Below are 20,619 nucleotides of genomic sequence, written 5' to 3' on the forward strand. Positions count from 1 at the left end.
CCACAGAAGCTACCCGTGTTCCAGATCAGTGCGAAGGGAGGGAACGGGAAAGGGTGCAGCCCGCTGGAACCGAGGGCCGCCGGTATTAGAAACCACCGGAGTGGGAAAAGCTGAAGAGAGCGGGCTCCGTCCCAGTGTCCGCACTCGCGCAGTCGCCCCCTTCCCTCCCGCCGCCAGCGGAACGCCATACCCGCTCCCGGTGCGGCGGGCCAGGATCGTACCGCGCCTCGCCCCCCGCCCCACAGCGAAAGGACGGAGAAGGGAGGGAGGAGTGGGAGAAAGGAGAATTTCCGTGCATGCCTTTGCATGGGAGGCGGCTCCGCGGCGGCGAGGTTCCCTCTGGGCAGCCCCTGCGCCCTTGACATGACAGCGGCGATCTGCCTCCTTTCCTCCTCACTCAGCTGGCTCAGGTCCGCCTCCACCCCGGCCGGGACCAGGCTCTCCAAGGGGGCCGTGGAGCCGCCGCCATCCCCGGCTGCCGCCGCCCCTTCGGGGAAGGAGCCCAGCCCTTCGCCTCCTTCCAGGCTCGCCTCGTTGCCCATGGCCTCCGCAGCTCCCCGCTCGCTGCCTCTCCCTTCGGGTGCAGCCCGGGCGGGGAGCGCCGCTCTCGGCGCTCAGCCCCGCTCCCCGGCGAGCGCTCAGGACTCCGTGGCCACAGCCACTACCACGGCGCCGCACGACGGCAGCGGCAGGGCCGGGGCCGATCTCGCCAGCTGCGGCCGGGGACGAGCGGCGCCGCCAACCGCCCGCCGCGCCGCGCTCCGCCACCCCGCGCAGCGCATGCTCGGGGCTGGAGGGGAGGGGGGCTCCCCCGCGGCCCCCCGCCCCTGCAATTAAAGGCACCGCGCACAGCCCGCGCCCGCGGACGGGCGGTGGTCACGGTGGGCTCACAGCACGCAGTTAAGCAGGGCGCATCTGGAGGATACCCATCCAAGCAAGGCCGTGAGAGCAGAGCCAGAGAGGTCAGGGTGCTCAGGGCTGGGTGCAGCCGAGCTGTGAATGTTTCTGTGGGTGAAAATTTCACACTCTGGGGCCCTGTCTCAGTATTTGACCACCCTCATAGAATCACAGAATGGTTTGGGTTGGAAATGACCTTAAGATCATTTAGTTCCAACCCGCCTGCCATGCTCAGGGACACTTCACACTAGACCATGTTGCCCAAGGGTCTGGCCAACGTGGCCTTGAACATTGCCAGGGACGGAGCATTTACCACTTCTTCGCTCAACCCATTCCAGTGCCTCACCACCCTCACAGTAAAGAACTTCCTCCTTACATATAGCCTGAACTTCACCTGTTTTAAGTTTAAACCCACTACCCCCTGTCCTTTCTCTCCAATCCCTGAAGAGTCCCTCTCTGGCATCCTTGTAGGTTGCCTTCAGATACTGGAAAGCTGCTATGAGGACTCCATGCCACCTTCTCATCTATTCTCATGGTGACTGGATCCAGTGTGTCAGTGCTATTATAGGACTGGTGTGGCCCAGGCTGGATGCAACAATCCTAAAACAGCCTGGCAACAAATTAATACATTGAGAGGAATCACCTTTAACCCACTGGCTGCAGTTGAGATAGTACAGCCCAGTCTGCCATTCATGTTCCTCATCACAAAGGCATTCTGCTTATAAACACATTCACCTTCTCACCCAATAGGATTTTTCTGCAATGTTGCCTTTGGGCCAGCCTGTCCTGGTGTATGGAGTTATTCCTTTCCAGACACAGGCCTCTGCACTTGCCTTTGTTCAAACTCCTAAGGTTCCTACAAGCAACAGGCCTGCCTTTCAGTGTGTCTACCATTCTCTGAGCTGTCGTGATTACAGGCCTGCTGAGGGTATACTCAATGCCTTTGCCCACATCATTAACAGATACATAGAACATCATTATAAAGGTACAACTAGCAACGTACCACCAGTTGGACTTGAAATAACAAACCACAAGCCATTTAAGCCTGATAGTTCAGTCTATTTTTTACCCACTGTACAGGTCTCACTAATTTGACTATATTATAGTTGATCGCACTGAAAGCCTGGTGGAGCATAATTTGCCTGGGGCAAACACATGCCATCTGCTCCCAATAACCTTCCTGTCCTTCATCTACTTGGACAGGGCTTCCAGGAGGATTTGCTCTGCAACCCTTCCAGGAAAGGTACTAGCCACTAGTCAAACTGCCTCGAAGTTCTCCTATGGATCCCCCTTCTTTAAGACAAGTGTGGTACTTGCCTTTTTCTGGTCATTAGGGAGCTTTCCCAATGACCTTTTCAAGATGATAGAGTGACTTTGCAATAGCATCCACCAGCTCTGTCAGCACCCTTTAATCCACCCCATCTAGTGCCATAAGCTTCTGCATGTCCAGCTATGCTTAAGTGCTTTCTAAGTCTTACTCTACTACAGGTCATGCTCTGCTCCCACATACTCTGATGCTCAGCTCAGGGACCTGGGAGACTCGAGGACAAACCTTACCCATAAAAGCCATGGAAAGACCCACCAAGTACCTCAGCCTTTGTATGCCCCTTTCCACCAGTTTTCGTGCCTCATTGATCGAGGGCCAAATTTCTCCCAAATCCTTCCCAGAGATCTTATTAAACTGCAGCTGTATTTTGAATATTCCAATGTGCTTGTTAAAAAAAAACTACATCTTCACAACTATCGGTTGTTTTAGCTACAGGGATGTGACAGCACTTGGTGCTCTTGTCTCCCTCTGTCGCACCATTTTCCTACAGACACAGCTGTAGCAGATCCACCCTCCAAACGACCTACATAAGGATGCTGTCCAAATATTTATAGTACACTCATACTGTAACAATCAGAGACCATTTTTCTCCAGTACTGGTTCACAATAAATGATGCAACTAGTAGCAGTTGGGTGCTTCCTATTTGTCTCTCAAGTGACTTTAAGTTAGACACCAAAAGAGCAGCTCAGCAGAGAGCGTGATAAAGCACAAAGGGAAAATCCTCTAAATGGATTTGTGTGACATGAGTGTAAGTAGATACCTACTCACAGAGTGTTCTAGGTAAAGATATTAGAGAGGCCTGTGGAAGAGGTGACACACAACATAGTCACACCTGGATGAAGGTGGATTCACTTGGCATGTGAAGGAAAGATACAAATTTCAGTTAAGGTCTTTTAATGGAGTCAATTACGCATCACTATTCATTTAGCACAAGTGAACATCATGTATGTAAGTGTGAATAGCTGTAAAAAGTGCTGCTGCATGGAAGCAGGTAACAAAAAAGGTGGGAAAAGCGGAATTTAATCAGTGAAAGCATTTGGTTTTCTGATACATACTGATGTAAGCATTCATATAGAATCATAGAATAATTAGGGTTGGAAAGGACCTTAAGATCATTTAATTCCAACCCCCCTGCCATGCACTTAAATATACACATATACCTAAATACTATGTGGAGGGTGGTTTTTCTGTCCTTTAGTTGAGTAGCCTGGAAATTTATTAAGTTCTCAAATACAATTTTTCTAAAAAAACAACACCCCTATATTTCTTTATTCAAACGCCAAAAAGTAACTAGAGCTTTTGACTCAGACCTAGAAGTCATCTTATCTTTAAAAACAGGTGGCATATGTTTTTATGATGAGATACAGATGCAGAGAAAACAAGTGAGATCAAAACACACTAAATTTACTAAATAGAACAATTAAAACCGGGGAGATGAAAGTTCTCCTAGTGCTTACTGATCAAAAATATATACGCTGATACTGTTTCACTGTTAACATATGCTGAGATAGAAGACAGGAGGGAAGAGATATATAATGCCTAATGATGTAAACTGGGCACAAATGGAGGCACAAGATGAGAAATTGCTTTCAGCAGGAAGTTCACTGTTGGCTTCACTGGAGCCAAGGATGTCACCTTAAAATTATTATGATTTCAAATATCTTAGTTTTTTTTTTGTGGAAACTGGCTCTTTTCACAGTTCTGTGACATTTACCTTTTCTTATGAAACAGCATGAAATCAATAGCTATCTGCCCCAGAAGTCATACTGCAGGCCTATTTCCCTACAGCCATCATTTCGGCATCTTTCTCCCCATATGCTTCACAGTGTTTCCAAAAGTGACACGAACTCTCTTATCCTGGTGTTACTGATGAAACTCACAAACTAATGAGGCGAAGTCATGATGCCTAACTTGCTAGAAACAGCTTGGTGATGTCAGGCAAAACACCCTTATTGAAAAAGAATCTATTTTTTTCATCTCCAGCACTGAAAAATGTGATTAAAACCCTTCAGAGATAAAACAGTCTCTTAAAAAGTGTATGCAAATTAGAACTGTTAAAATTTAGAGGCAGATATATAGAGGCAAGTTGTCTTCCTCCCTTAGACACTCGGTAATATAAAAAGGATAGTCATGAACAGAGGTAAATCCAGCTACCCTTTGAGGGCTTGCTTCCAGTTTTTGAAGGTTTTTCATTTTATTTGTTTGAATCCAAAATAGATCAGCTCAATCCACAGACACTTATCTATTTTAAAACATGAAGTCCATGCATGGTATTATTACCCCTGCAAAACAAAGGAAGAATATATATGAAGTAACTCAGGACTGCACTGTATCAGTAACACAGTACTTTCATCAGGGATGGACCAGCTTAGTATGCAAATCAGATGCGTCATATCCCCAGAAGAGTCAGTCCAAGTTAAAGCTGAGTATGCAGAAGCAGCACAAGGACACTGGTTCATCTTTTGCCAGTGCTGAATCTGATCTGGGACAAGTTAATCTCAGTTAAGTGTGTATCTTCAGCACTAAAATGAGTGCTTGAAGTTAATTTACTGATTAACAACACTGAAGACATCCAATCTTCTCATCAGTAGACTACTTAGTGTAGATGTACTCTTTACATTTTAAAGCGGAGAAAAAGCCATTTAGTGTATAGAATTTGAGAAGTTCTTCTAAGATCATCAGGAGAAAGGAATAAGAGGTCAGTAACACCTTGGCATGAGCTGGAAAAATGGGCAGGGAAGGAAAACTCCTATATCATAATAATATGCCTGGCATTATTCCCAGACAAAAGTGAAGGAGTAAGAAGGTGTGTTAATCATTAGTGATTAAGAGAGGCTGTGATGATCAGTACCACAAAGGAAGGTAAAGCTAAAAGAGGAGCTGTAATTTGCATAAACATATTTATAACAATTTACACATTAATAATTTAATATCTAATTTGTAAAAATACCTACCTAAAAATTACAGTGTCCCTATCACATTTACCTACACCATCTCAGAGATAACAGACTGTGGATGGTACCTTGAGTTTAACAGACATGCCTAAGATACATCTAACAGTGCAGTCCATCTGCTGTAGAGAATGAGCAGTGCTTCTTAATGTCCAGAGAGTTAAAACAAGGCATTTGATAAATATATTTAAATACATAAAAATAAAGGAAAACACTGGATTTCATAGTGCAGTCAGTTGCACAAGTATAGTTGCTGTCCTCTCCTATTCACCCTCAAAACACACTGAAGTTTTAAAGTATGGAATAAAAGATTATTCACCTGTTTTTTGGAAAGTTGTTATGCAACACCTAGAAAGTGATAATTTCAAATATGACATAAGTTTTGTCTATATAAGCATGTAAGCCAGAAGCACCTGATGTTGTAAATAAGACATTTGTATGTGCACTCTCTGTAGTGCCACTAGTACACTAATGTACTGGGCAGCTCACTGGTGCAGGTTATATAAAACACCTATTAAGAAGTGGAAGCTAATGCATACACAGTCTGCTCTAAATGGATGTATGCTCTAAAACAAGAGCACAGGAGAGTGAAGCTTCTTCTCTCACACGTACTAATTTTGTATCAAAACTCTTTTAGCTACATACGAACCAGTCTTGGGCTAAAGACTGCACAACTGATGTTCTTCAAGATCGTAATGAATCTCCAGTCTCAGACTTACTAGTCACCCAACCAACCAGTAAAGGATGACACCAAGGAACTTTGAAAAGCACTGTGTATCGCTCTTCTATTCAAAGACATATTACTCCTCTCTCTACACAGAATTTTCTATTCCACCATTGTACATGCTGGTTGAGAAGCCACCAAAATAAAGAGTTACCCCCATTCCAAAGATCCTACAAAAACTACCTACTTAAGGAAAAAAACAACACAAAACAAAACAAAAAAAAAAAAAAATAATACCTAGACTAAATATAACATAAAACCTCTGAGGTAAGAGAAAATACCCTGGGCAGAATTATTTGCAGTATCCAGACTTCACTTCATAGACAGTTTATAGACACCTGTCTACATTATCCTAGAAATCTCACAACCAAGTTTGCTTGTTTAAACAAAACAAGGTCTGCCAGCTGCCTATAGCACAGACATGCTGATATGCTCACAGTGTGGACACCCACAGTAGAGATTAGTCACAATGTTAAAAATCTGTTTGTTGGCAATCAGTATTTCTAATAAACAAATAGTGATTTGCATATTAAACTGAAGAATGGGACAAAAAAGCCTTTAATCTCAAAGCCTGTATCCTAAACCACCTGCAACAACATCAGTATGTAGTTTTGTCCTGTTGTTCTCCAGTTACTTTCTCTAATTGGAGTTTAGCCACCTGCAGCAGTTGAGCACAACTTATAGTGGTACAGACATCATCACAAAGAGCTCAATTCTTATTTGCTTGTATGGTAAGCCAGTCATAACTGGGGTGGTTACAATTCAGGAGCAAAAGTAGTCAATTGGGAGGAACCAGGCGAAAGGTCTGAACCATCACTAGCATCAAATTATGATAGATCACATTAGAATAAAGTAACTGTTCAATTTATTCAATTGGGTTTGCATCAGTAAGTGTAACAGTGAGATTCTCAGCATCTTTCTCTTAGGATTGTTATTGGTAAGGTGGCTGTTGAAAGTTTTAATTCCCTTAGCATTTTTTTTTTTTCATGTCCAGAACACAGTAAGCATTTAAACTGAAAACTTCACATCCAAAACAGAAAAATCACCTTAGTGAAGCATGTATTTGGATTATATGTTCAGGTCCTGACTGTGCCACAGAGCACAGGCTTTTACTTTAAATCCTTTTTCCCCCCTCTCAATTTGTTAATCTATGGAGTTGGGGGGAGGGAGAAGGATGTTAATTCATTTGTACTATCAAAAATAGTTCACTTGTATTACATGGATCTTACTTAAAATAGGATTCTCAAGATGAAACCTGTCTTACTGTAAGCATCATATTCAAGTAAATATTGGCCAAGGGCCCCATTTTGAAGGATCAGAGAGTAAAGCTAAGCACCTGAGTCCTTCTTTAGGAGCTCACATGTAGAATGATAAAGAACGATGCAGAGTACACAGTTTCAGTGGGTACCGCCTGTTGCTTCCCATGTATTGAGTGATGCATTGTAGACTCTGTTAAACACACATTAGTTTGGTTTCCTGGCATGAGTTAACAACTGGCGTATTGGTAGAATTGAAGAGAAAAAAAAAGAAAATGGCACTGAGTTCTTAGGTCACTGATAGCAATTGAAGGAACCACTCAAACATAATCTTGAAGAGGTTCAACCTGAACTTTGTGGTTTATAAGAATGAATATAAGGTTATCATGAATGTGATGAGAACAAAACTTAGTTTGAAATATTTGAGGTGGACTATGGCAAAAGCATTGTGGGATGTTTAAGGAAAGGATCAACAGCAGGGAAGTGGAAGGATCTGGGTAGAAGAGGACAAAAACCACAGGAAAATTAAAAGGAGAGAGCATAAAAAATGTGGCCAGCTGCATGTAAGCAGGCTGCTGGCCAGTACTTTTATCTGGCCAAACCTTGTGCCTCATCAGCACAATCTGAGGTATGATCTTATTGCATATATTCCTGAGTATTTTATTTTGTGCAGACAATACCTAACATCAAGATGGGCTCACTGTCAAGTAAAACAGAAGGTCCCAAAGTTGGATACTGGACTGTCTATAGATCTGGAGCAGCTATAAGAGACTTGTGAGAGAGTGTATGTGTGATGGTGTTTGTGTGATATGCTAGAAATCTTTAAACTTCATTATCTGGCAAGTGAGAAAAGGATCAAGTCCTTTCTTCATGTTTATATGACTACTGATTGTATGCATGCAGTACAAATAAAGACACTGTCTTTCTAACTGTATTTGTCTGTTGGCCATGTCTGTACTAAGGGAGTAATTGAGTGTGTATGTGTATTAATGACATGTGCTTGGCCTCGCTACTTTGAAATAGGAAACACAGCAGCTTTAGTTCTAATGGACTGGGAAGAAAATTCATTTGGGTCCTGAAGTCCACTTCTCTTAAGTTTTTCCTCACTATAAATAAGCATGTAGATTATCAAAGTCCTCATGAGCATTTTTCCACTAAGCAATTATATTCTAGGGTAGGATTTAACTGAATTAAGATGCCTACATTGAAGTACCTACAGGTTGACTCTACATGTGAGCTAAGTGTTCAGACTTCCATTGTAGTTGGAGAAGAGCCAGTCCATAAAAGAGAAAAGCAGAGTCAGGTGAACAACAGATGGGATTCACTTGCATAAACATGTTATATGCTACTCAGACTCCCGCTGCCAATGAAGAGAGATGGAGATCTTTTAGGAGATACAGGATTTCTTTTATAAATACCCAGTTGTATCTTTCAGCAGTAGTGAAAAGCATATTAAATGGCACTACAGACCTACCTGTGGGCACATGACTCAAGGGAGCAGTGTAAAACACAGAAAGTTAACCAGCTTGGTATAAGCTTCCATTAACTAAATGGGAAGTCAGTCAGCCAGCTTGCCTAAAGCTTGGATGTCCTTATGCCTTCGTATGAATTCCAGTTTAAATGTCTTCTTGAAAGTTAAAGTTTATAAGCCTGTCTTACAAGAGCTCTCTTTCCTTACAGTACAAGCCCCTGGCCAATATATCCAGTGCAAAACCCACCTGCAGTTAAGATCAAGAACACATTCTAGAGTTGACAAAAAAGTCTTTGTAACAGCTTGAGGCATGGAGGGAAGGGACTATGTGAACTGTTTCAAATACTGCTTCTGAAAACAGACTGAGCTGCTCATGGGCCAGGTGATAGAAGCATATTTTTACAGATACGTTGGAACATTTGCAGAATCGCAGAACAATATATTGGCTGAGGTTGGAAGGGACATCTGGATCATTTTGTCCAACTCCCCCACTCAAGAAGGGCCACCTAGAGCTGATTGCTCAGCACCATGTCCAGAGGGCTTTTGAATACATCCAAGGATGGAGACTCCACTGCACCTCCAGTAGTTTGGTGGAATACCACAAAAATCCCCATGATGTTTCACAATAGTATAGCACCAAAGTCACAAGCATCCCTATGATCTAATTCAGCTACAGGGTTTCCCAAGGTGGTAACAACAACAAAAATGAGTCACTCAGAGATTAGATTATAGAACAGCAGCAAGCATACTGTATAAAAACATCCAGTTCATTTCTCTTACCACATTGACTGTTATATAAAGAAGAGTATATAGCTAGAAACATAACGAAATCAGATTTAAATTACTACTATAAACTGATGCAGTTTAAAATAAACCTCACCCATTTGGGCTTACATATTTTTTCTATTGCATCCATTGATTTCAGCCTCTCAATTCAGTTCTCACCAGCTGAAACACTTATATAGCACAGAAAGATTTGGAATTGCAGCAGATTTACTGAAGTTTCTTAACAGTTCCAAAAGTCTTTTGGAATAATTCACACAAAGAAGTTCTGAGGATATGAAGAAAGGCAAATCTACAATTTCAGCTAAAACAAGCAAATGTTCCACACAGATTTCCCCCCCCCCCCCTTTCATCTCATCCCTCCTCCTCCTACCCTGCCCTGGAGTATCTACAAGTCATCATTCCATCTATCTATAATTCCCTTAAAACCCGTACTACATTTACAAAAATACAAGTAAAAATAATCAGCTACAACTCGGAAAACACAGAAAGAAGAGAATCAAAGAGTAGCAGAGCATTCCCACTAGGTCCTGGTGAGAGGGATGGGCTATGACCTTACTGAGTTCTCAACTCTGCCCGTTACCACAACATCTTTGATTGTCCTATTTTTGTAGAGAAGACTAAAGTGTTTTATCATGAAAGTAATAGATTTATGCAAAGATTTAGAGAAAATATGCACCTACAAGGTCTATGCTAAAAAAAAAAAAAAGAACCCAGACAATTTCTCCTTTCCTTCATTTTCTTACTGTTGACTTGGAAAAGTGACTTTGAAATCTAAGAATTATCTTTGTAAAATATGATCTAGATTCTTTCTTAGGCCTTCCAGTAGGATACTTTCTGAGTTTGTCTGCAGCAAAAACATAATGAAAAAGAGCCCTACAAATTTAAATGTTTTCCTCTGTGTTAAAGAGTCAACTCTCCCGGTTTCATTTACATATGAAGATTTCATAGACAAACTCTAGTGCAGGTATGTTTGCTATTAACTATGTATCCCAGACCTGAAAATTCACGAGATAAAATAAGGAAATCTCCTGCATAGCTAAATTTCCACTTCATTAAAGATTGTCTTCTTCCAGAAACAACTTCAGAGCAGCAAATCAAAACTCTTAAAGAGACCAAACTTTAACAACTTCCAGTATTCTCAGGTTTGCATTTACAGCTATTTCTCTATCTTCTCAGCATTCCGTGATCCTGACTCAGTGCTTCCCTAAGGACTACTTACATTTTAAAATCTTATTTCATTTTTTCAAATCCCTTTACAACTAAGTCCCTCCCTAACTCCTCAGCAGAAGTTCCTGAATCACTCAGTTGCCTTTGGTAAAGCTGTGGATGTGCTGAATTATTCAGCTGATAGTGATGTTTTCTCTGCTACCACTGGGTTTGCACAAATGGAAGAGGACTAGCGCTTTGCCTTATTTCTTACATTTTTGACTTAAACTGCCTAGGACATGAACAGAGCAGTTATTTATTCTCATTCTCAAATTTTCTATAGGCACCAAGGAAAACCGTAGGAAGCTTGAGCAGAAAAAAAAAGGAGGGTAAAAGAAGATTTGTACACAAAAAGCAATAGCTAAAAATTATTATTCTTGGCCAAAACACTGTAGGCATAAGCATAAAATTTCCCTCACAGGGTCAACAGGCTTGTATATAACATCAAAATAAAAGTTTCAAAGGCCAGCTCAATTCTAAGCTCCTATTCTTGTCACTCAGCTTCTATTGATTTCTATTTAATAACTCTCATTTTATATTTACATATAAGAACTTCTTCTGTAAGCTAGTTATAAGTAGTCTAAGGCTCGGTACCTTTAAGGAATTTTGATCAAAGCTGAACTTGTGGTACAAATATACTACTTAATTAGTACAATAAATGCCAAATGAAATACTTCTTCAGCAGATGTTTTCAAGAACCTAGAAATTTCTAGAATTAGTAAATATCTTCAACAATGAGGCTTATGATGCTTCCCAAAAATCAAAATATCTTACTTCACAGTATTTTTAAGACCATTTTTCCAAAGTACATGAAACTTCAGCCATGCAAAATAGTTGTGTTTAGCAATATGACTAACTGTATAGCGCCCCTGTATGTGCACTTGCAGAGAATATTACACAACAGTTAAGACTGGAATAGTAAGGTTGAAGTAGTTATTTTTCTCCAGGTTTTATTCCCATCCTTCTTTGCTCTGATGATTATTCCTCCTTTGCCTTTCCCCTTCCTCGAGAAAAAAATTGAAAGACAATTATTTCACTGTTCATGAGCACCTCCAAGAAACACCACTCTCTTCATAGTGTGAAGTTACAGTTTGACTGTATATAGCTACTATTAATGATGCCCTAAAACCCCTCACGAACCTGCTAATCCCACTGCTGGCGAACACAGCCAGAAAAAGGTAATCCACACAAGAAGTAGAAATTTAAGCATAACCCTCAAAATTTAGTATACAATGTGAAAATACTAAGAAAGCAATCTAGCTGATAACATCTCCAATTGGGACAAGAAAAAAGCGATAAAAAGGTGTTTAATTATAATTTATTATCTACTATTAACCTATTTTATAAAACAATTCATGAGATATTATGTAATATAAAACTACAATGCCTTTTAATGTATAACATGCTTCTATGAAGATCAAAAGCATTCTTGTTGCTTATCTGTTTTCTAGCATGTGGGTTTTTATGTACTCATACAGATTTCTGATTTTTCAAGGAATAAGCAAGTCCTAATCCTATACTCATCTTTACCTCTGTGCTAGAAGTAACCTTCTTACCATAATTTAAATAAAACTGGGATTGACAGTGCTGTCACTTAGGAATTTTACTATGGAAATTTGAAACAAAAGTGAAGTTAGTTGCTACTAGTAACTGTTCAGCTCCTGAGATTCTTTTTTTTATTATTGCTATTATAAATGATATTTATATTCACAATTCAATATGGAAAAGGTGCTCATCATGTAAATTATAAGCAGTAAAAGAATTGCTTACCTTAAAATTTACCTTTACTTGCAATCTTGATTTTTTTTTCTTCATGTAGAGTGGCTCCACGTAGCAGTAGAATGAGAATTGCCTGTGTCCCTATGAATGTCCAGAGCAAAGAGGTTAGTCTGTGATATATTGGTCTCTCTAATCTCTTCATATCCTCCCTGGCACAACTGAGTATTTTCTGTAGCTCTTAATACTGAACACAGATTGCAAAATCAGTGACTCCAACTCAGTGTAGCAAGGAGAGTAATTTGATTCCACATACTGTTTTATAACGTAACCATCTTATATAAGGTTTAGCCGATTCAAGACATATTTTACATAGGAAACTATTATTTTCAGGCCAGGAATATACCAGTGCTGTACTTCCGTTTGTGTCCTTGAATATTTCATTATATAATGTTTTTTAGAAATCCTTTTAATTCAGAATACTATCAGTAATACAATTAATGCAGTTACAGGCAGCATGTGAACAAAAAGATTTAGAATATGGCTAACATTTAGAACACTGGCCCTGATCCAAACCCCTTTTGCCACGTGCCCTACTCTCACACACACATACACAACTCTGGAAAGCTGATAGTGCAGTCTCACCTTTCCTGTCTGAGCTGCTGTCTAATATTTTCTTATAACTGATAGCATATACTGATAACTGTTAACAGTTATATATATCTCACATATATATACACGCAGAGTTATATATATTATATATATACAGTTACATATATAACAGTTATATATATAATATATAACGTAACTGATAACTGTTCCTTCTGCAAACTAAGGGAATGAACTGTGTGGAGATTTGGGATTGCTCATTAAATCAGCAACATATTTTTGTGGACTGGTGTTATCAGTGTTATAAAGAAGTTTTAGCAGCTCTACAACTAAAAAAATATGGTTTTCTTCACAATAACTGCCCCAAATTATTTGCCAATTTCTGCAAAATCTTAAAATCAGGGAGAAAGCTTTTTAATATTCAGTCTAATATTTTTTATTCACTTTGGGTTTTTTCCCCTCAATTCTCAATGAGTAGAATTGAAAAGAACAAACCCAAACCATAGCTGGAATGAGTTGACGTAGCATGATTGCTTCTGATAGCCCAAAGCAGATTACATCACATGAGGATTATAGATTAAGATTACTGTGCTGATTGTGCAAATGCCTACAAGGAGTTCAGACATATTTTTTTTCCTTTACTGTAACTTTAACATTTGAGTGAATTTATTCAGTGTGTTTTCACATGCATAATTTGGTCTATACATTTGTTATGTCACATTTCAAAGGGAATGAAATACAGTGGGACAGTTTTTTTTTTATTTCTACTGACTGCTCTCATACAAATCCAAACTAGGCATTACACATTCTAGATGGCTCTTCAGGCACTCCCATAGACAGAAAACCACATACTGCTGGAATGGTAGTCCCCAGGCTGAGATTCAAATGAGGTTGTTTCTCTTTCCACTGTGACACAAAACTGTCTGCATGACCAGTACCTAATCCTTTAGAGACAGATTTGCTATTGCTGAAATGCCTTTAAAGTCTGACCGTACTTTAGATTATGCTCACATATACCCATATGTATGTGCACTATAGACAACAAAAACTCACACTACACACATGTGCAAGCAAATTATCCATTAATATATAGAAAGCAATGAAACATTTTGAAAATTACTATAAAAAGTTACAGTATTTTCCCTGATCACATAATCACATGGTTGAAGCTTGTCTTAGTCTACTACAGTGTAAAGGTACATACTTTTTGTTTTGCTTTAACTCAGATAGTGAGCCTTAAATGTCTTCCACAGCCACATGCAAAGCAAATAATGTTAAAACTTATCTACACTGGGCAAGGGAGACAGCCTTGACTGAAACTATCCACTTTGGATTGGAAAGCTGAAACTTTAGGTGACATGTTTTTGCCTCAGTGGTCTGCTGGCCAGTTTCTGAAGTTTATATTGAAACTAGTAATTTTGAATTGGTTTTAGGATCTGCTATTTCCTGTCTCTGGAGTTTGTCAGAGTGTTTTTCATACATTTTCCTGGACGCTGGATCAGCAGTACAGTTCAGTGCAAGGGAAATGGCTGCCACGTTGACATGTTCAGATTCACTTTTGTTAACTATCAAGTCTGTCACACTTTGAAGAGTCAAAGCAATTTCTTTGCCTGTATCTTCACTACAATGGCTGTAGCAGACCACTAAGACAAAATCTGCAAACTGAAATCAGGAATGGCAAAAGTTTTTTGTCCTCAGCTTTCTATTAAGTTTTGTTTAAAAACTTTGCTTCCCATGTGCTTCTATTGTATCTGCACAGTAGAAATGTGCTTTTCAGAAATCACGTTAAATTTGAAAATACAACATATCCAGTACCTTCAAAGTCCTGAAGACCTTGCACTAGCAAAAGCAGATTAGAATCTCCATTCCACAGAATCTACATTCTGTGGAATGTGTCCAAAAAATTTAACTTCAAAATAATATCAGTCCATTAAAACATGAGAAGTCTAAGCAGAAAATACTGAATTCTCTATCAAGTTTATTGTGACACTTGAGTAAATCATATTCATAGCTGTATATTCACAGTACACTTTTCAGGCCCCACCCATGGAATTGTTCAAGGCCAGGTTGGACAGGGCTTTGAGCAGCTTGGTCTAGTCAGAGGTGTCCCTGCCTATGGTAGGGGGGCTGGAACTAGATAGTCTTTAAGGTCCCCTTCAACCTAAACCATTCTATGATTCTATGACTCCATGATTATTTCCATCAGTTCTAAAAGGTCAATTTCTTCCCCAGCACCTCATTGACCCTTATTTTCCTTACATAATTTTTTAAAGGAATTGCTTAAATTCCTATTAATGTCCCACACACTTGTACCGGGTGTCTGTGCCCAGGTCTGACAGTGGGCGCTGAAGGCACCTCTGTGAGGAGAGGCCATGGCTGCCCCATACTGGACACCATGGTTGTGCTTGGGGAAAAACAAGCTTAAGAAAGGGCAGAAAATGACACACAGGCAGAGAAGTGAACAGAAAGGTGAGAAAGAGCAGAGGGAACATCAAGGAAGTAGGTGCTCCTAACTGTAGAGCGCATATACCTGGCAGCCCACGGGGAGGACCACACCAGAGCACATATCCACACTGCAGCCCTAATGTCTGTAATGAAAGCTGACATGAAAATCTTTAAAATATCTTCCCTCTGAATACAAGATTTCTGACACTGGGAGAAATACAAGCAGAAGTTTTGTGTATGCAAATGTTATTCCATGTTATCTTCAGTGCTTCCCCTAACCTTTTCTGCAAAGTAATCTGTCCAGACACAGATGGAGAGATAATACAAGGTTAAAGGCAAACGTTACATTTCTGCCTCCACATTTTAAAAGCATCCTTTCTAATCCAAGATAAATATTGCTTCATCTTTACAAGGAACAGTGATTACTTTGCCTTCTCCTTGCACTTCGACTAAAGGAAATCACAGTGGCCAACTTCATCTCCTGTATGCTCCTTCATATGACATTTTCCTGTTCTTGTGCACTGGAGTGATCTTGTGTCTTGTGAGGAAATGTTTTTTCATAACAGGTAGGGGGTCATTTGGCAGAAATAGCCTTCTAGAATCAGCTTTCATGTTTTAGCTTTGGTTTTGATAAAACTATTGTATTAGTTCTGCAGAAAACTGCATAAAACAGGTATAAAGTCTGTTTTTCAGGCCTCTGAGAAACATGTTATTGTTTCTTTTAGTTACACACATAAAGCCAAAATGAATGTCTCTTTCCACTAATGAGCATTTCTTCTGAATAATAGACCTTTTCCATGAAGTTACAAATACCTCTTTTCTTTTTTAATCAATATTCATTGATAATATCTTCCAAAGATATCTCAGCTAAGAATGTAGCTGTAAATGTGGTACCTCCTTGCCAAATTATGAAGTGATAAAGCTGTTTGAAATGCTTTGGAGTTCCAATGATCAGAACATGTCAAATAAAATTGTACACCTTCAATATTTTAAGTATTATATCTTTTTAATCTAAATGTCAATTTTCCATTTTTATTCTTTGTTCAGCAAGACTTAATTACAAGCATCCATTGAAGCTAGAAATCATAGTGAATGAAATTATTATCCTGTTGAAGTTAGCCTTTTTTTTTTTGTCACGATCCATTAACTTTTGTGCATCCAGGATTTTTTCCCTTGCCTCTTCAAGTTCATTTATTTTGCCTTCTGCTTACTTAGGGTAGGAAGTACATAATCTATGTAAGCACAGCATACAAGCGATTAGCCTGAATTTTGAAGAAATTTAGCCAAAAAATAAAGACGTTGTACTTAATACTTTCCTAATTTGTTATTTCTAGATCTCAAGCACTCCTTCATTCGATAGACGTGACTTTGGTAAATAATTCAGAATTATAAAGAGATTAATATTTATTTTTAAGCATCCATCTGTAGTTTTATTCCTTAATATGTCTCAATACATGAATTTAAAAATCAGAAAAATGCCAACTGACATCACTGCATGTTTGAATGGTGCACTTACTGCATACCCTGTATCACCAAACAGCTCCTAATTAACTGTAAAAATAGCAAACACAGACGCTATATGTACTAGCAAAATAAGGCTGATTAAACACATTCATAGCTCAAGCACTGAACCTCTTAACAGTTAACTAGATTGACATCTTCCCAAAAGAGATGCAGGTGGCTTTTGAATCTGATAGAAGTCTGTAACTGTGCATCATTGATCAGTGGCAAGATCCCACTGACTTTCTTTAGTCCTGGATCAAGAGTTGCACCACATGAACACAGTCATGATTTGTGAGCTCTGGTATGCAGCCCAGCACCCATGGCCTTTCTCCACAGACTTAGTTTATGGAAAGAGTTACAATATATAGAGTGATACAGATAACTCTGGTACAGACGAAACTGTCTTTTTTTTTTCCTCAGAGACACCCAGGGATCTGTTCCGCAGCCTTACAGCTGCAGCTGTAAAGGAAATCACACAATTACTTGCAGGAAACAGTTAGGAGATAACTCCCACTACAGATTACATATTGATGCCACTGGGACTGCACCAGAAGAAATGAAGCACGAATAGTGAAGTACATTTATGCTCAGCCACTATCCTATTTCCTCCCTTCAAGCTAGAAGGTGGAACTTTGCTTTTTATATCTACTATAAATCATGTTTCTTTCCATTGCCTGCAAGCTTGCTAGACATTTCCAGAGGCATAAACAGAATCAAACCAAGACAACTGCTTGTGCTATTAGTACAAATGCTTTCCCTTTCATTTTAACTTTCTGTTAAGAAACTCTGAAAAAATTTTCTCATTTCTTCTCCCAAAAGTAAGAACGTATTTATGATTTGTTAAAAGATACCTTTGATTGAAGTTTTCATGCAATGGAAAAAGCTTTATGCAAATGCAGTTTATTTATTTGCTCCTAATAGTTTAGGCAAGCTCTTTTGCCACTGGCTGTTAAATTCACCTATTCCTTCTCTAAAAGTACAAAGTGGATTAATCTCAGTCAATTGGGTCAATTTTTTGCATTTCTCTCACACCTCTATTGTACTGCCAGAAGCAAGAAATCAAAGGTTTGGTGTGTCCCAATCTGGGGTAAAGTACACTGAATATCCCTAGACACGATTCAGAGATTCATCTGGCAAGTCCTGAATAAAATATATTACTTTCTCCATCCGCAGAGATAGAATGTTCCCAAACTCAGTACTGTTAATTCTCTCACAGCTATAAAGGACAAGAAAAGTAATTCCATTACTAGGGCTGTGTGGTCATCTGTGAGAACAGTATGTTCAGTTCCTTAACAGTGATGAAAGAACTGAAATAATGACAAAACTTAACAAAGAAAAAAAAAGAAAGAACAAAATCAGTTCCTTAGAGCTCTACCCTTAAGAAAATAGCACAGGTTTAATCAGGTCTGAAAAGCTGCCTGTGTTCAAAATGTCTTGTTTAGTCTAAAGCCCTGTTTTATATGCACTTGTCATGTTTTTCAATCTTTAATCCAACTGACTTGTTAATTACTGGAAATATTGCTTATACCTATACAGCTTTCTAAAAAATATCTCATGTACTCCTGTTTATAAAAACATCAATCTACCACTAAATGAACACTGTTAAATTGTGAAGGAAAGAAAATGAAGTCTGCAAGGAGCATCAGGAGGAGAAAAAAAGTATTTTAAAATCAGATTTAACCTGTCTATTACAAACTCCATTTAAAGGTCATAAATATTTAGCTTCTAGGATCTAATGACACAAAGGTAAAATACAGGCGGAAGGAAAATTTCATAAAGAACAGGACTTTTTTTATACTTTAATAAATATAATAAATTGTTTTTCTTGTAGCTACTTTACTTTTTTGTAATTATTTACCTTGTCCCTCACAGTACAGGAAAAACCCTTGCAATTTTTATTTTTTAAAGAAACTACTGAGATGCCACAGTTACCTTGTGCCAGGGCATCTCTTTCCCTAAGGAAGCCAATCGGAGTCTAGTTGGAGGCCTGTATCTAGTGGAGTGCCTCAAGGGTCAGTACTGGGACCAGTATTATTTAATATATTCATCAATGACTTAGATGAGGGAATTGAGTGTACTATCAGCAAGTTTGCTGATGACACTAAGCTGGGAGGGGTGGCCGACACGCCAGAAGGCTGTGCTGCCATCCAGCGAGACCTGGACAGGCTGGAGAGTTGGGCAGGGAATAACTTGATGAAATATAACAAGGGAAAGTGTAGAGTCCTGCATCTGGGCAGGAACAACCCCAGGTTCCAGTATAGATTGGGGAACGACCTGTTAGAGAGCAGTGTAGGGGAGAGGGACCTGGGGGTCCTGGTGGACGACAGGGTGACCATGAGCCGACACTGTGCCCTTGTGGCCAAGAAGGCCAATGGCATCCTGGGGTGTATTAGAAGGGGGGTGGTTAGTAGGTCGAGAGAGGTCCTCCTTCCCCTCTACTCTGCCCTGGTGAGACCTCATCTGGAATATTGTGTCCAGTTCTGGGCCCCTCAGTTTAAGAAGGACAGGGACCTGCTGGAGAGAGTCAAGCGCAGGGCAACTAAGATGATTAAGGGAGTGGAGCATCTCCCTTATGAGGAAAGACTGAGGGAGCTGGGTCTCTATAGTTTGGAGAGGAGGAGACTGAGGGGTGACCTTATTAGTGTATATAAATATATAAAGGGGGAGTGTCACAAGGATGGAGCCAGGCTCTTCTCACTGGCAAACAATGATAGGAGAAGGGGAAATGGGTACAAACTGGAGCACAAGAGGTTCCACTTAAACTTGAGAAGAAACTTCTTCTCAGTGAGGGTGACAGAACACTGGAACAGGCTGCCCAGGGAGGTTGTGGAGTCTCCTTCTCTGGAGACATTCAAAACCCGCCTGGACATGTTCCTGTGTAACCTTATCTAGGTGTTCCTGCTCTGGCAGGGGGATTGGACTAGATGATCTTTTGAGGTCCCTTCCAATCTCTAACATACTGTGATACTGTGATAATATTGCCATACTATTTCCCTTGAGCTGTATTTTATAGCAGGGCACTGAAATGGTCAACACAGAGGCCATGGCAGCAGTGTTAGACAGAAAGTTCATGAAGAAGTTTCTACTCGAAATATTCCTTTATGTAAGTTTACAAAGTTAAGGTATTGCATAGAGTAAATGGGTAGTTATGCTGAGTGTCTTGAGAAAACTTTCTAAATGCTGCTATTGCTTGTTCATAGGCAGGAAAATATATTAACTTAGTGTTCAACCTCCGTAAGTACAGAGGTGTCAACTTCAGTGAAAGAAAAACAGTTTTAGTACTGTAGATAAACCAACTTTTACACCATGCAAACAGCCCAAACAATACCATCTAAAAAAAAAATGTAGGAGTTGATTTCTTGTTAGACTTGTTCTTATTCTTTATGGTAATTCATGGAACAAGAATGATAGAATATTAGCCTGCTTTATCTAGGAACAGCCTCTTATTTCTGAAAACTGTCAGGGAATAGGCTCATCTATTGTGCTCTGCACTGGAGTCCTTGGAAAAACAAAAACACAGAAGGAGGGTCAGTAAGTCACACATACAATAATTTATGTATTTCTTCAGAAAATTCCCTTTCTATTTCAAGTGCTGAAAGATCTGTGCTCCACTGAAAAAATTAATTTGAATAAGGTTCTTGTGGGGCAAGTTCAGCTGACCTTTCCTTTATTGATTAGCCAGTTGCTAGTTGATACCAAGTCAGGCAGTGACCCCAGGTAGCTCGCA

The 20,619-nt window shown here is 39.8% G+C and overlaps 1 protein-coding gene across 9 annotated transcripts in view; it reads right to left on the reverse strand.

The window, feature by feature from the left end:
- Window positions 1-792, reverse strand: part of PCLO (piccolo presynaptic cytomatrix protein) — a 362,414-nt gene extending 361,622 nt beyond the window's left edge. For all 9 annotated transcript variants that reach the window (XM_061352212.1, XM_061352216.1, XM_061352213.1 and 6 more), the window contains exon 1: window positions 301-792. In XM_061352212.1, coding sequence (XP_061208196.1) covers window positions 301-542 — 242 coding nt within the window. In that variant the 5' untranslated portion in view covers window positions 543-792. The remainder of the gene's footprint in view (window positions 1-300) is intronic.
- Between the last annotated feature and the right edge of the window lie 19,827 nt (window positions 793-20,619).

This window comes from Neopsephotus bourkii, unplaced genomic scaffold, assembly GCF_033783945.1.
Source record: "Neopsephotus bourkii isolate Nb327-2 ecotype Australia unplaced genomic scaffold, CSIRO-AGI_Nbou_v1 NB_638, whole genome shotgun sequence".
NCBI lineage: Eukaryota > Metazoa > Chordata > Aves > Psittaciformes > Psittacidae > Neopsephotus > Neopsephotus bourkii.